We start from the raw sequence: 15538 nt of genomic DNA on the forward strand, positions 1-15538 counted from the left end.
GGTCTCAGAGGTGCCGCTCGGGGGGCGCTGAGGGTGGGTGGGTGGGTGCAGCGCTTGGGGATGAGGGCAAGGGAGGAGCGGGGCAGAGGAGGCGGTGGGGCTGGGGGAGCTGCTGCCATCACGGCGGGGCTGCGGCGGGCAGGCAGGCAGGGATGGGAGCGGGCTGGGGAGAGCCGCAGCGGGGCTGGGAGGCACGGCTGCAGGGCTGGGGGAGTCACGGGGGCTGCGCGGAGGTTTTGGGGTGAGGCAGGGCGTTCCCGATGGAAACCGACACAGGTACAGCCGAACACTGAGCGGGGCACGGGGCGCGCAGCGCGCCGCGTGTTGCGGGACCGGGGAGCGGAATCCGCGCTCGCCGCGTCCGAGGGGGAGCGAGGGATGGGTGGGCTCCACGGACCCCGCGGGTGGTGGGGTGGTACAATGTCTGTGTTCCCCGTCCCAGGGACTGAGAGAGGAATGTTATCTGGCAAATTAGCATTTGAAGGGACAGTGTCTGTTGAGAAAGATAAGGGTGGAATTTCCTCAGCAGAAGGAAGCTGCAGAGAATTTGTCTTTTCGACTGCTTTGGTAATTGAGTGAAATAGAGGTAGAAACTTAGTTACAGAAAAGTTTTCATCAGTTTGCAAAGTGTATATTCTTGTCCCTACTGTGTTCCAAAATGACTCTAGACCAATAGTGTGTGTGTTAGTATCTGGAAAGTGGGAGATAATCTATTCTATAATTTAAGTCAGTTTTTGAAAGATTGCCTTTAGAGAAAAAAAAGCTGTTAGCAGATAGGATTTGTTGGATTTGTAAATATAAGTCTCTTTCGTTCTGGGATGGTTTTAATTTACTAAATTTTGATCCCATTTCAGTTTCGTTCTCTTCCATACCCCCAGCAGTAAAAAGGAAAAAATAAAAACCAAAAAAGGACCCAAGATAAAAGTGCATAAAAAGGCTGTTTTAAACTTACACTTCTTCAGCCAAATGTGGGTCAAGGAACTGCTGGGTGGGTGGTCTGCCGTCCAACTCCTGAGGATACTGATATGCAAATTCGTTTGACGCCTCTTCAGAAAACTTCTATAAAGGAGGAGTTACCTTCAAGGGGCCATAGCCGTCCAAGGCAGTAACAATTCACGAAGAATGCTGCTCTCAGGGGTGCCAGGATGCCAGTGCTCCATTCGTTGTTCAGGCGGCCACTGGGGTCCCAGGGGTCCATCCAACCCCGGCCGCCACTGCCGCAGGTGTCCCGGATAGCGCTGCGCTGTCAGGCTCAGCCTGTCTGGGTCCCTCGGCTCAGCTCCCAGCCACAGGCAACTTAGCGAGCACCTCTGGAGTGATTTCAGCTCTGTGAGTTCAGCTCTTGGTGATTTCGCTCTGTGCTCACAAGTGCCTCTGGCAGACACACAGGGACAGAGAGAGAAAAAGGCTGTATGTGGTTCCACAGCGATGTCCTTTATTGCCAGCTCCTCTGAAGGGATGCAGTGACAGTTCTTCTGCTGAACTGGGCAGAAATGGGTGTTTATATGGGGTACTGGGGTGTGTTGGAAATTGTCCAATCGCCAGAGTTGAGAAGAATACACCAATACCCTTACAGAGAGATAAGAAGGGTCTGAATGCAGAAGAGGGGCTTCTTTGGTCCAGTCACCGTGACTTAGGCATTTCTTATCTTAGGTGAGTGACCACCAGGGAGGCCTTGCAGGGCCTCTGACTGCTACAGTGACACTGCAGAACCTCATGGAACCAAGGGACCATTGTGACACTGTGCTGCCTCATGGAATCAAGGAGACCATTGTGAACTCGGTGACCCCAAGGAACCAAGGGGCCATGGTGACCTTGTGCAGCCGCAGTGTCACAGAGGAGCCGCTGTGACACAGCGAGGGCACACGGAGCCCAGGGGCCATTGTGACACATCAGGGCTCTGTGGAACCACGAAGCCATTGTGACACTGCAAGGCCTCATGGAAGCACGGGGCCATTGTGACACTGCAGAAGCAAGGGGAACATTGTGACACTCCAGGGCCTCATGGAACCAAGGAGACCATTGTGACACTGTGGGGTCCCATGGAACCAAGGGAACATGGAACAGGTCTGGCTGGCTGGGCCTCCTGGGGACCACCTGACAGGTCCGGGTGACCTTGGCATGTCGAGGGCTGCTTCTCATCTGTTCCTGAAGCCCTGGGGCTCTGGGCTTTCCTCCCTATGGGAGAGAACTGTCCTTCTCCTCCAAGGACCCAGGGCCGAAATTTGGATTCCTTCAAATTTCCTTATATATGAAGATTGTTCCCAGATGAAATCTGCCAGGTCTGAGACAGATCTCGCTGCCTTGGCCACCCAAGGGCCACCTCTTATCTGTCTTTCAAATACTGCGACCATGTGCTTTTCTTTATTATGGGGAAAAAACATCCACTTCAACTAGGCACCCATGACAAAAACTGGGGATCTGCCTCCAGAATTCCCTATATCCAACGGTTGCTCCCAGCCAAAATCTGCCAGTACCATCCAGTCTGGCTGGCCTTGGCCTCTGGTGGCTGCCCCTGCCACACTGGGGCTCGGTTCTTCCCTTCCCATGGAGATCACTGTGACACTGTGGGCACCTCATGGAACCAAGGGGATCATTGTGGCACCACTGGAGCCCATGGAACCAAGGGGCCATGGTGACACCACGGGGCTTCATGGACCCAGAGACCATTATGACTCTGTGGGGCCTGATGGAACCATGGAGACCATTCCGACCCTTCAGGGCCTGGTGTCACCAAGGGGACATTGTGACACCTCAGGGCCTCCTGGAAGCAAGGGACCATTGTGACACTGAGGGGCCCCATGGAAACGAGGGAATGTGGACCAGGTCTGGCTGGCTTGGCCTGCCAGGGGCCACCTGACAGGTCTGGCTGATGTTCGAATGCCAAGGGCTGCCTCTCATCAGCTCCTGGAGCACTGGGGCTCCGTGCTCTCCTTTGTATGGAAAAGAACCCTCCGTCTTTTCAGACGTCCATTGCCAAAACTGACACTCTGCCTAAAAAATTTCCTGTATTCAAGGGTATCTCTAAGAACAAAGACTGCCAGCTCTGGCTGGCCTTGTCCTCTGGTGGTCACCTCTCATTTGCCCCTAAAACAGTGGGGATCTGTTCCTTCATTCCTATGGAAAAGAACTGGTCTTCATGTCCGGGAACCATGGCCAAAATTAGAAATGGCCACTGAGCCCAGCCGGGCTCACGGAACCATCTGCAGCCCCGGGCAGATATTGACTCTGCCACTGCTGCCATCCTCCCTCCAGTTAGAGAAAAGGACACAGGGCAGGCACACAGAGGAGCAACATGAAGACACTGAGGTCAGTGAAGACGAAGTTGAGTCCCAGATGGGAGGGATGAGGAGATGCCTTGATCTTGGGGCTGAAATCCTCTGGTAAAGCTATGGAGAAGGATGTCATTAATACATCAAACTGAAACGCGGATGAAAAATCAAACCACACAATTCCAATTAAGATTTGTATGGAATGGGTATGTTTATTCACAGCGCTGTGGACACATATCGGGACTCATTGCCCTTTAATAGACATGCCTCCCTCTGAGAACTCTTGATCCTTCTTTATTACCCTTACTAATTTCCATATGCATAGCATTTCACAATAGGTTAATGCATATTCATTACGCTGATTTCACATTACACTTACAGCTAGTTACACTTGTACTCAGTTTTTTGTCAGAAAGTACAGAAAGAACTCCTGGGTCACTCTGCCCTGTCTGTTTCAAGGTCTGAGGAGTCTTTCTTATCTCTTATCTTTTAGTGCGGAAATTTGCATTCTTTCTCCTTATCTGGGGTGGTATGGCTAGGGCTGCAGTCACCAGACTAAACAGCATATTTAGCAAGCTCAAAGTGCACATTTCACATAAATCTAAATGGATTTCTACCCTGTTAAATTTTCACTCTGTCTCACCACAAGTGCAGCAGGAATTGTCTGCAGGCTCCTGCAGTGCCTGGTGCTGCTCCCTTGCCAGAGGCACCCCAGGCCAGGGGGGCACATCTGGGCTGCTGTGTCTGGCTGTGGGGCTCCCTGTTCTGGGCAGTGAGGAGGAGCTGCAGAGGCTCTGCAGGACTGACAGGATGGGCTTTGGGGCTGTGAGGAGAAGCTGAGGGACCTGGGCTGCTGGAGCTTCTGAAGAGGAGGCCCAGGGCTCCTCCTGCAGCTGCTCCAAGGGTGGATTCAGAGAATCACAGAGTCAGCAAGAGTGAAAAATACCTTGGAGATCATCAAGTCCAACCTGTGCCCTGACACTGCCTTGTCTCCCCTGAGCCTCCTCTTCTCCAGGATCAACAACCCCAGCTCCCTCAGCCACTCCTCACAGGATTTGTGCTCCAGACCCCTCACCAGCCTTGTTGCCCTTCTCTGCAAATGCTCCAGCTCCTCCATGTCCTTCCTAAATTGGGTGCCCAGAACTGGACACAGCACTCGAGGTGCTGCCCAGTGCCCAGCACAGGGGAAGAATCACTGCCCTGGTCCTGCTGACCACACCATTCCTGATCCAGGCCAGGAGCCATTGGCCTTCTTGGCCACCTGGGCACACTGCTGGCTCATGTCCAGCCTGCTGTCCATCAGTCCCTGCAGGTCCCTTTCTGCCTGGCTGCTGTCCAGCCCCTCTGTCCCCAGCCTGTAGCGCTGCAGGGGTTGTTGTGGCCAAAGTGCAGGACCCGGCACTTGGACTTGTTAAACCTCACCTTGTTGGGTTTGGGCCCTGGATCCAGCCTGTCCAGGGTCCTGTGCAGAGCCCTCCTACCCTCCAGCAGATCAACACTCCCAGACAACTTGGTGTCACCAGGGTTCCATGAGGCCCCAGAGTGTCCCAATGGTCTCCATGATTCCATGTGGCCTCCCAGTGTCACAATGTCCCTTTGGTTCCATGGGACCCCTTGGTGTCACAAAGTCCCTTGGATCCTTGGGCCCTGCAGTGTCACAGTGTCACCGTGGTCCCCAAGGCCCTGCAGTGTCACAGTGTCACCGTGGTCCCCAGGGCCCTGCAGTGTCACAGTGGATCCTTGGTTCCATGAGGCCTGGCAGGGCAGCAATGCTCTCCTTGGTCCCACAGTGTCACAGTGGCCTCTTGGTCCCCAGGGACACTGTCAGTCTGTGGTGGTGGCGGCACAACTTTCCCTGGGAGTGTTTTGTGCTAACGGGCAGAGCCACGGGAGCCCAGCACACACACACACACACGGAGCAGCTCGGCAGTGAGGACACGGGAGGGCCCAGGCATGGAGCTCCAACGAGGGTTTATCAGGGTCTGACGCTCCAGGGCTCTGGGGGTTAAAGACAAAGACAAATGAGGGTTTAGGGTATAAATATGGGAAAAGAGGGGGTGGAGGCGAGCGTCAGGGATCTCAGGGTTTAGGGGTGGTACACAGGGAAGGGACTAATAAGGAATGGCAGGGTGGACAGGCGGGGACATAAACCAATGGGAAAATAGGGAAGGGAGAACTTGCTAGAACATGAACATATGAGGGTAAAAGGGGTAGGAAAGGCCAACGGGCCAATGGGGACAGAACTGGGACAAATTAACACAGTGCTGCAGAGCACCATGGGGGAAGCTTCTGTCCTCACCCTGAGCTGTGAGGAATGCCCAGAGCCTAAGGTGCATTTCTCCAGGGGATCGCTTTTGCCCTCTCCCCAGTAAGCTCACAGGCCTACACACACACCCACTGGAGATGTCTGGGGCCATTCATCATTTCTCTGCTCTCAGCATCGAGGCAATGGACTCTGGCACAGCTCTGAGCTCAGGCCATGGGGCTCCATGGAGCTGCTCTCAGGAAACTCCCCAAGAGCTGGGGAGTGCCCCAAAACTGCCTCAGGAATGTGAGATACCCCAGCATTTCCTCATGAATGTAGACTATTCAAACACTCACTCAGTAATGGGCTCCCCATATCTTAATCATCCCCAAATTTTGGCTGTCTCATTCCAGACCCCACCCCACCTCCCAAATGCCAACCTCTACCCATGCGACCCCTCCTGGACATCAAGACCCCTTCCCAAGCTGTACTTCCCCCATTTCACACCTCCCAATCCCCATCCCACCCATCCTGCCCCACCCAATGCTCATCTCACCCTCCTGATTTGCATCCCACTTTGCCCAATCCCCTTCCAACCCAATTTCACCCTGAGAGGTGGTGGAATCGAGTAATTTTGGGGTGCGATTCAGCAGTTTTTAGTGGCACTGAGTGGTTTTGAGCAGACAGATCAGTCCCTCTCATCTTTTGGAGTGCCAAGAAATAAAGACAACTAAACCAAATAGCCCCCGAACTCCCCCATACCCTCACAGATATCTCCTGGAACCCAAAACTCCCCAAAAACACAAGTAAGATGTGAGGCTTTAGGTGCCTTTGATGAATTTGTTGATTTTTACCCCAATTTCCTGTTTTTTGAATGGAGGAAAATAAAAGATAGCAGGAACAAAAATAAAAGGAACAGCAGCCACTTCCCTCTGTGTATCACAGGGAATGTGGGTCACCAGGGCTCTGACCAGGGTGGGTCCTCTGATGGGGATGGAGCTGGAGCAGCGCACGAAGCTCTTCCTGCAGGCAGGATTCTCACAGGGCTTCCCTTACCGGTGCCTCCGCTGGTGCCGGGTAAAGAATGAGCGGTCTGAGAAGCTCTTCCCACACCGGGGACACTCGTAGGGCCTCTCCCCGGTGTGGATGCGCCGGTGGGTGACGAGGGTGGAGTTGTGCTTGAAGCCCATCCTGCAGTCGGGGCAGCGGAAGGGCCTCTCCTGTCTGTGAATCCGCTGATGTACAAGGAGATGGGAGCTGGTGTGAAACCTCTTCCCACACTCAGGACACTCGTAGGGCCTCTCCCCAGTGTGGAGCCTCTGGTGGACAATCAGGTCAGACCTGTGGCTGAAGCTTTTCCCACATTCCCCACACTCGTAAGGCCGTTCCCCAGTGTGGATCCTCTGGTGGCAGATCAGGTTGAAATTCTTCCTGAAGCTCTTCCCACACTCCGAGCACTCGTAGGGCCTCTCCCTGTCATGAGGCTGCTCCTGGACCACCAGCTCTGATCCCTGGCTGAAGCTCTGCCCACCTTCCTGGCACTGTGTGGGTCTTTCCTCCTCAGATCCCCGTGATCTGCGTTTGCAGCCCCTCCTCCTGTGGGATCTCTGGGGCTTTTCCTCAGCCTTCAATTCCTCTGCCATGGAACCGCTCAAAACAGCCTCTTCCACGAGGTTCTGCCGTGGGGATTTGTCCCCCCTGGTCTCCATCCTCAGCTCCTGCTCTGGGGTAGGAAGGACAAGGAGAGGATGGGATTTGCCTCCGTGCCACAGGGAAGGGTAAGGAGATCCCCCCAGTGCGTCCCCGGCAGGAGGGCACCGGCAGCGGGGCTGTCCTGCAGCCGGGGGCCAGGCTGGGCTGGGAAATGGAGCAGGAGAGACGGGGAAAGGGGCACTGACTTCCTCCTCACCTGCCTGGGGGTCCTGGGGCATCTTCCTCACAGCCTCCTCCTCCATCCAGCCAAAGTTTGGGAGTGGGAAATCCTGGTGTGGGGAAAAACAAGGTGTGAACACCTTGGGTTGGGGATTCCTCCTGCCCAAATCCATCTCCAGAAGTCTCCAGGTGTCCATAAAAACCTCCAAAAATCACGAGTTAATAAAAAAAGCCACCAGGAGTGTCCGATTTCCAGTCTCATTTCTCTGGGGTTCTGGTGTCCCCTGTCTCAGGGCTGCTGGGGATCCTCGAGGGTCCTGGGGATCCCCCTTCTCCAGGGTCCTGCTTAGGGATGCTGGGGGGGTTTTGCAGTACAAGGGTCCCCCTCTCCAGCCTCCCCCCAGTCCAGGCATTTGGGGGTCACCCCCTCCCCATCACCCTGTCCTGGTTTAGGGCAAACTTGGGAGAAAACCCCCAAAGAGAGTTTTCTAGAAAGCAGATTCAAGCGGCCTCTCCCCCAACCAGTTTGGGAAAAGATTTCCTAAGAGAAAAATAAAAAAAACCTGTTTATTTAACAGGCAAAGCATTCACCAGCACAAAACATGAACAATATTAAACAATAAAACCTGTTGTTGCTCCAAAAGAGATGATAAACTCAGAAAGTCCCTCCGTGGGCTGCAGCTCGGCTCACTCAGTCTCTGATCAGTCCCTCCGTGGCCCAGGCCCAGCCCGGTGACCCACACGTGTGAGCTGCCGGTGCTCTTCTGGTGTTCAGTCCAGAGCAGGTTTAAACAGCTCCAAAGAAAAAGAAAAACCACAGCCCAGGGAACTCTCTGCCTCAGCGAGCTAAAAACTAACTAAAAGCAAAGGAGAGCTCTGTCCTGCTGTCTGTTGGCAGACAACTGATACCTCAGGTTTAAGTTTTTCTGTTCTGTTTTGGTGTGCAGCTTCTAGCTTTATATTAAGTGTTCCTGGGATCTTTTCACAGGGTGGTGAAGACAAAACAATCCTGTTCTAGCTGGAGAGTCAAGGACAATCTCTTCAAACTTCAGGCCCAAAGCACAAACAACAGGAAAAGAGGAGGGCAGGCAAGCAAGCAAGCAAGGAGGATGAAAGTTCAAAATTTGAAGCGATTAATTGGGCTGTTAAATCCTGTATGCAAATGGCCTAACACTTATAAAAATGTGAGCTCTCATGACCAAGCCCTCTTTTGCTTCCATCTCGGAGCCATCCGGGCAGAGCCCCGACCATGGCTCCGGTACTGCCGGGGTGTGGCCTTTGAAGGCACTTCAATAAATATCCACTTTATTCCTCTTGGCTCCGTCTGGCCTCTGTCCCAGCTCCTTAAGGCATCTCAGCAGCCCAGGAGCCGGAATGTGGAGGGGTGAGTGCAGTTCTGAAAACAAACTGCGCACTTCTTCCTCCCCCTCTTCGCTCTCAGAACCAGCCCTGAAGGTGCAGAACTCATTTCGGGGCCAAACGGACCAATGGGGGTACGAGCATCGTGAGGTCACCCCAGGACAGGCCCTGCCAGGCTCAGGGGTCCCGTCCCCGCCTCATCTCCGGCTGCCGGGGGTCCCCCAGCTCCGGTATCGCCCCTTCCCCTCTGCCGCCCCGGGGGTCCCACGTTCCGCAGCCCCGGCTCTCATGGGGATCCCCAAAACCAATGTCCCGCCCTGTCAGCACCGGGCCAGCCCCGCGTGGTCCCCCGGGACCCTCCGAGGGGCGATCACAGCTCCTCTCCCCCCGAAAAACTCCTCTTGGGGAGCCCGGAGGGATCCGGGGCTCGGCATCTGCCGGCTCCGAGCGCTCTCCAGAAAAATCCTCCCGGAGACCCCTGGATAGAGCCGGGGCGAGCTCGGCCTCCCCCTGCCCTGCGGCTCGGGGCTGGGGCGATGCTGGCGGGGCAGGGGGTGCTGCAGCCCCGGCGTGCGGGCGGTGCGAGCGGCGGGATTCTCCCGCTCCTGCTCCCGCCGCTCCTCCTGTCCCTCCTCCTCCTCCCGCAGCCCCTCCGCTCCAGCCCGGAGCTCTCGGGCACTTAAGCCACAACAAGCATACCTTGTGAACAAAGGAATCACCCCTAAAACTACACTATTGCATATTCATATATCCTTCATGGTTATGCATACATTCTATTTAAAACAAGAAACTCTTGTCTGTTATATGCCAACTGTTTCCTTTAATCCCCATGGCAAGGCCTGAAGAAATTAACTTCTTCTGACAAGAAAGCCATAAATTCCTCTTCTCTGGAAGATTTAGGCGTTCTGTGATGGTTACGTCAAAGCGAGTCTCTCATTCCTTAAAATAAAAAACAAAACACATAAGGAGTTTCTATTTTAACTACTAAAGCTTCATTTTAACTACAAAACTACATTTACCATGCTATTAAAATGTTAATAGAGCACTACGAATCAAACTAACATAATACATACAGTAACTATGTGCAAAGATACATATATTATGCGTTTTTCACATTGGGTGCCTCCTGGATTGCCCCCGGAAAGAGCCCATCTCTGCATGGAGCCACGTTTTTTCATTTGTAAATGAGGTCTTTCTTTCTCGGTCATCTGTGGTTTCTGTAGACCCGGCTGCTGCCTCTGGTCTTTTAAAACTTTAAGAATCTTTTTGTACAAGCACAACTGACTTGATGTATATTTTACATAAGCACGAATTATTCCATAACATATATTACAATGGGGCTGCAGAGATCCCCCTGCAGCTCCGTGGGGATGCAGAGATCCCCCTGCAGCTCCGTGGGGATGCAGAGATCCCCCTGCAGGTCCATGGGGATGCAGAGATCCCCCTGCAGCTCCGTGGGGATGCAGAGATCCCCCTGCAGGTCCATGGGGATGCAGAGATCCCCCTGCAGCTCCATGAGGATGCAGAGATCCCCCTGCAGGTCCATGGGGATGCAGAGATCCCCCTGCAGCTCCGTGGGGATGCAGAGATCCCCCTGCAGGTCCATGGGGATGCAGAGATCCCCCTGCAGCTCCGTGGGGATGCAGAGATCCCCCTGCAGGTCCATGGGGATGCAGAGATCCCCCTGCAGCTCCATGAGGATGCAGAGATCCCCCTGCAGCTCCGTGGGGATGCAGAGATCCCCCTGCAGGTCCGTGGGGATGCAGAGATCCCCCTGCAGCCCCTGGAGGAGCCAGGCTGGAGCTCGGCGATGCCTGAGAGGAGGCTGTGACCCCGTGGGCAGAGGGGCCCCGCTGGAGCAGCCTGGCCTGGCAGGACCGAGCCCGTGGCACAGTGACCCACGCTGCAGCACTTGGAGGGGGCTGTGCCCCAGGGGATGGACTCGGCTCGGAGAAGTTCCTGGAGAAGTCTCGGCTGGGAGAGAGCGCAGGGTGCAGCAGGGAACGACTCCTGTCCCTGAGCAGAGGGAGAAGCCGCAGGGGATGAGCTGAGCATGGCCCCATTCCCTGTCTCCTGCCCTGCCGGGGGAGGAGGTGCAGCTGGGAGCAGGGAGGCGTGGGGAAAGCTGCATTTAAGGCTCTGCACTGACTTCTCCTCATCCTGCTCTGAGTCTTGGGAGTTTTCTGCCAGAAATCTCTCCCCTCCCCCGCTCGCCCACAGGGCTTTGGGCAGGTTTCCCTTTTTGGGGGAAATGAAAGCGAAGCACCGATGCACTAATGAGGGGCAGGAGAAGGGAGGCTCCCGAGCTTCCCGCAGAGCCGGAGGCACGGAAGGCGCAGGGCCGGGAAAGCCGTGGCGGGAGGTGCGGAGAAGTTTGTTTGTGTGGGCAGCTCAATCCCGCCTCGGGCCCGGGCCCGTCCCGGGGCTGTTGCTCATCTCCGGCTTTGCCCTCACGCAGCGCGGGGGGGGCTGAGAGCGCGGGGCGAGTCTGGGCCGTGCGCAGAGCCCGCCCCCAGCTCGCTGCCATTGGCCGCTGGTGCCGTCAGTCGTGGTTGCGGCGCGCTGATTGGTGGGAGCGGGGCGCAGCACGGCCCCGGCGGCGGGCTGAGGGCGGCCGTGGGCGGGCAGCGGCGCCATTGGCGCCGGGAGCGTCTGTGCGGGCCCGGGAGCGGCGGCAGCGGCCGGAGCGCGGTGAGGCGGCGTCGGCGGAGCTCGGAGGCGGCCCCGGCGCAGGTGGGAGCCGCGCTGGGTTCTGCGGGGGCTCGGGGCTGGCTGCGGGCGGAGGGGGCGGCAGGGGGCTGCGGCGGGTCGGTGGTGCCGTGTCCGGGCCGTGCTGGCCCCGGGCTGAGGGCGCGGCGGGAGCGGCTGCCCGCGGTCTCCTTCCCGCCGGGGCCTGGGCAGGAGCCGCTGCCGGAGCAGCGCTGGCTCGGCCCGGCTGCTGTGGGTAGGACAGAGGGGGCTGCCCCGCGGCCGGGAGCGTGCGGGGAAATTCCCGTCGCCGGAGGTTTCTGTGGCCGGAGGAGAGCGAGGAGTCCTGTAAAAGTGACTTTATTGCCGAGCAGGGGGAGAGGCCGTGGGGCATTTGCCGTGCGCTCTCTGCCATGGTTGTAGTCCGCAGCCTCCTTTTTATCCTCATTTTCCCGGCCGCATCTCCCTCTGCCTTTGCCCACGGGCTGAGGTCCTTGGAAGGTTCAGACTTCCCGATGCGCCTGCTGCCTGTCCTCGTTAATATGCACCCTCCTTTTGTATACCAGCCGATATTCATGGCTCTCTTAAGCCTTTGTTCTCCTGGAAGTTCGGGAATTTTGCGGGACTTTGAGAAATTGTGTGGCTCAATTTGTGAAATTTATTGGAACTGATGGTTTCCCCGGTTACTTCCTTATCTACAAGTGCCTGGCCCTATCTCCAGGCAGATTCACTCCTTGACTCTGTTTTGTTCTTCCCGGGTCCTCTTTGGTTTTGGGATTATTCTCGGTGCCCTCATTCCCTGTCCTTTTGTAGCCGTTTGTGGATCAGGAGGCCTGGCTGCCACCTGCATCCCCTGGCTCAGCTGCTGGATGAGCTGCACTGCCAAGGTGTGGAGCATGGTAAAAAGATGAGAGTTGCTGCAGCACAGAAGAGGAGAAGCAGCATTCGTGTAACCCCTGGTGTGCAGGGGAGCCACGAAAGCGTATCCCATTCCCATTCTTTCCATGTTTGGACCAATACATAAACTGCTCTCCCTTTTCCTTTGTTATCTTTTTCAGCACTTTTCCCTTGTCATCTCTTTGCCCACAGCAGTTTGAGCCATTTAGTTTTCCACAAACTCCCTTTTTTTCTGCTCACAGATAATCTGATCTCATCCGCTGGTGAAATGTTGTGTTCCTCTTTCAGTGGATTGGTCAGCAGGAAGGTCAGGAGCTGGAGCTGTCTGGGTGCTTCTTCTTTTGAGGACAGCTTTTAATCTAATGATGCCATTGAAATGATAAATGGGTTCTCTGCCTCCTGATATGAATTGGTTTGGGTTTCCAGGGGCTGGTCCATGGTGTTGTAGAATTTTTTCTGGTGGCCCTTCATCTTTTTCCCATTTCTGGGTGCTCCCTGCAGCCGGGGCTGCATCAATTGGCCGCATTTTTCTAATTACATCATCAAATACTTGAATGCCAACTAATTTCCCTGGACTTGTTCTAGCAAAAGCCCCAGTGCTCTGATACACCCTGTACAGCACAGACAGTGGCAGCAGATGTTGGAGTGGGCAGGGGGATGATCTCCCCCTTATTTTAGTGAAGTTTTCACAACATTCTCCATTTGCTGTTTCCCTTTGCAGCCTCAGCCATTTCTGTTTCAGAGTCAGATCCTCACCATGGGCTCTGCCTTCAGCCGTGCAGATTCCATCTGTGCAAGCAGGCAGAGCTTGGGGTGAGGGGCAGAGGGAATCAGCCAATTCCTGCCCCAGGCAAGAAGAGCCAGGTACATTGTCCCCACTCTGCCCCAGCAGTGTTAATTTGCATTTCTAAAGCTCCTCTCCTGGGTGCCTGGAATGCAGCTTCTCTTCCTGAGCAGCCTTTAGCAGCTTCACAGCTGCCCCCCCCACCAGCACATCCTGCTGCTTTTTTCTATTTTTTCCTTCAAATCTTCTATTTATGGTTTGTGAGTTAAAGGGTCACCTTTAAATCTCTTCTAGTTTTGCAAAATGCGGCCTTAAAGGGGAATGTCGAAAAACCCAGGTCAAAATTTTTCTATCTCTTAGAGCAACACAAAAAAAACCCACAATAAAATTCCAAGGCGATTCAGTTTTTTCTACTTCTCCTCGAAGTAAAAACTCATTCTCACATCCCTAACTGAAACCTAACCGGCAATATAGAAGTAGGAATAATACAAAAAAATACTCTAATGCTCTAAACTTTGCGTTGAAACTGCAGGAAAAAGGAAAACTCCACCAATATGTTTAGTTTTAGAGTGAAGGCATTCCTTGATTCTGGCCAGGATGTGCAACAGAAATCATTCCATCGCCACTTAGCCCGGGTGTGCAGAGAAAATCGTTCCATGACACGTGGTTTTTACTCGATTTTTCCCTAACTTAATACAGTCTAAAGCAATCTAAATCCACTGGTTTAATATCCTGTAGTTTCAAGTTGTGCAGGTTTTAGTATTTAGTTTCCTATTGGACCCGGATTTCTTTGCTTCTGCTGTTAGTGAGGTGGGAAGTGCTGGATTTCCTTCTCAGCCTTTTGCAGACCAGGTGTCTGCAGCCCTGGCAGTGTCTGGGGTAGGTGTTGGTTGCTGTTTGCTGCTGGGGTTGATGTTTTGCTGCTGGGCATTATCTTTGTGGGTATCTTTTGGGCCATTCCCGGTGTGTTGAGATGTTAAACTCATCTCCATTGAGTGGTGTAACATCTCTTAACAAAACCTTTAACATTTCTTTCCCCAGGGCCAAGGCAAAGCAAGCCTGAGTAGAGAAATGAAAGGTTAACAATGTTAAAGTCTATGAGCTGGTGTATTTTCCATCAATGCCATGGCAGGCAGGGCAGTGTGTGAGTGTGAGAGCCAGAGTGGAATTGTCCCGTGCTCTTGCCCAGCAGCTGTGGCAGGGCAGGCCCAGAGAGCGCTGAAGCTGCAGCAGTGGCAGCAAGGGCTGTCCCCGGTGGCTGGAGCTGCCAAAGGAGGGTGGCCAGGCCGAGGATTTCAGCAGAGGATGTGTGGGCAGCCCCAGGGCCTTGCCCTGCTGTGGAGCCCTGGCTGCTGCTGCGCTGCCTTCAGTGCAGGCTCAGTGGGGGCCTCCCATCCTCCTGCTGCAGGCAGGAAGTGCAAATCTCCGGGGCTGCAGAGACCTGGAGCCGAGGCTGAGGGGTCCCCCGTGCTCAGCTGTGCTGGCGGCTGTTTCTGGCCTCGGGGCCACTTGGCACGGGCCACGCCACTTGGCCACCAGTGGTGCTGCTCTGCACTCCTTAGGCAGGAGCCGATGTCCTGCTGGGATGTTGGCAACAGCAAAGTGCCAAGGCAGCTCTGTGCCAGCCCAGCTTCCTGGGGGAGAGATTGCACCAGAGACAGGATTCTGGCCACAGACTGCTTTAACTGTGCATCCCTTATCTCCACCCTGCACTAGGTGGAGAATTCCCAGGGTAAGGAATTCCCGAGATCAATTCCAAGGGGAAATGATTGAATATCTGCCCTGGGTCTGGCTCTTCTTCTTGCCCAAGCCAATGGCAAAAGCCGTACCCATGGCATCTTGGTTTCTATCCCCAGCTTCCAAAGGTGTTTCTTTCTTTCCCCTTTCATTCTTTGTACCCAGCGTGAGCTCTGGGGGTGCCAGGGGTTCTGGAGGTCCCATTGTATTCCTAAAGCTGCCATAACCCCCTGGAGGATCTTTCCTGGAAAATGAGTTCTGCTCTCTGAGTCTTTGACTTCCACAATCCCTTTTATATGAATTATTTCTTTCAGTGGCTGCTGAGCAATCAGAATTGCTTTTGCCCCCCTGTTAGGTGAGATGGTGTCACCAGAAGATATTGAAGCCTTCCTGCTCAGGGCATTTCAGTGCCCGGCTCTTACAAGCACACACAGCTGTGCCGGTTGAGCTGACCATGGGGGTAACCTGGGCTTTGTCTGATTCCCTTTCCTCAATAACAGCGTGTCTTGGAACTCTTTTCCCTTCTGCTGCCCTTGAAGAGTCATCCACAAAGACATTTTCTGCCTCAGGCCAGGCAATGTCTCCTGAATCTCCCCCAGGCTGGGTCTGGAGCTGTGTCACTTGAATGCAGTGCTGGGTTTCTTCCCAGCCCCTCTGGGGGCTGTTCAAACAGGAGGCTGGGTT

General features: G+C 54.6%; 1 protein-coding gene across 1 annotated transcript in view; it reads right to left on the minus strand.

Moving 5' to 3' along the window:
* Positions 1–15538, minus strand: part of LOC101233471 (uncharacterized) — a 509180-nt gene that overhangs the window by 39465 nt on the left and 454177 nt on the right. The window contains 2 exon segments of the mRNA XM_072921466.1: positions 1698–1704; positions 6608–6918. Of these exon segments, the coding sequence (XP_072777567.1) occupies positions 1698–1704; positions 6608–6918 (318 nt within the window).

The sequence above is a fragment of the Taeniopygia guttata genome, chromosome 37, assembly GCF_048771995.1.
Source record: "Taeniopygia guttata chromosome 37, bTaeGut7.mat, whole genome shotgun sequence".
In the NCBI taxonomy this organism is placed as follows: domain Eukaryota; kingdom Metazoa; phylum Chordata; class Aves; order Passeriformes; family Estrildidae; genus Taeniopygia; species Taeniopygia guttata.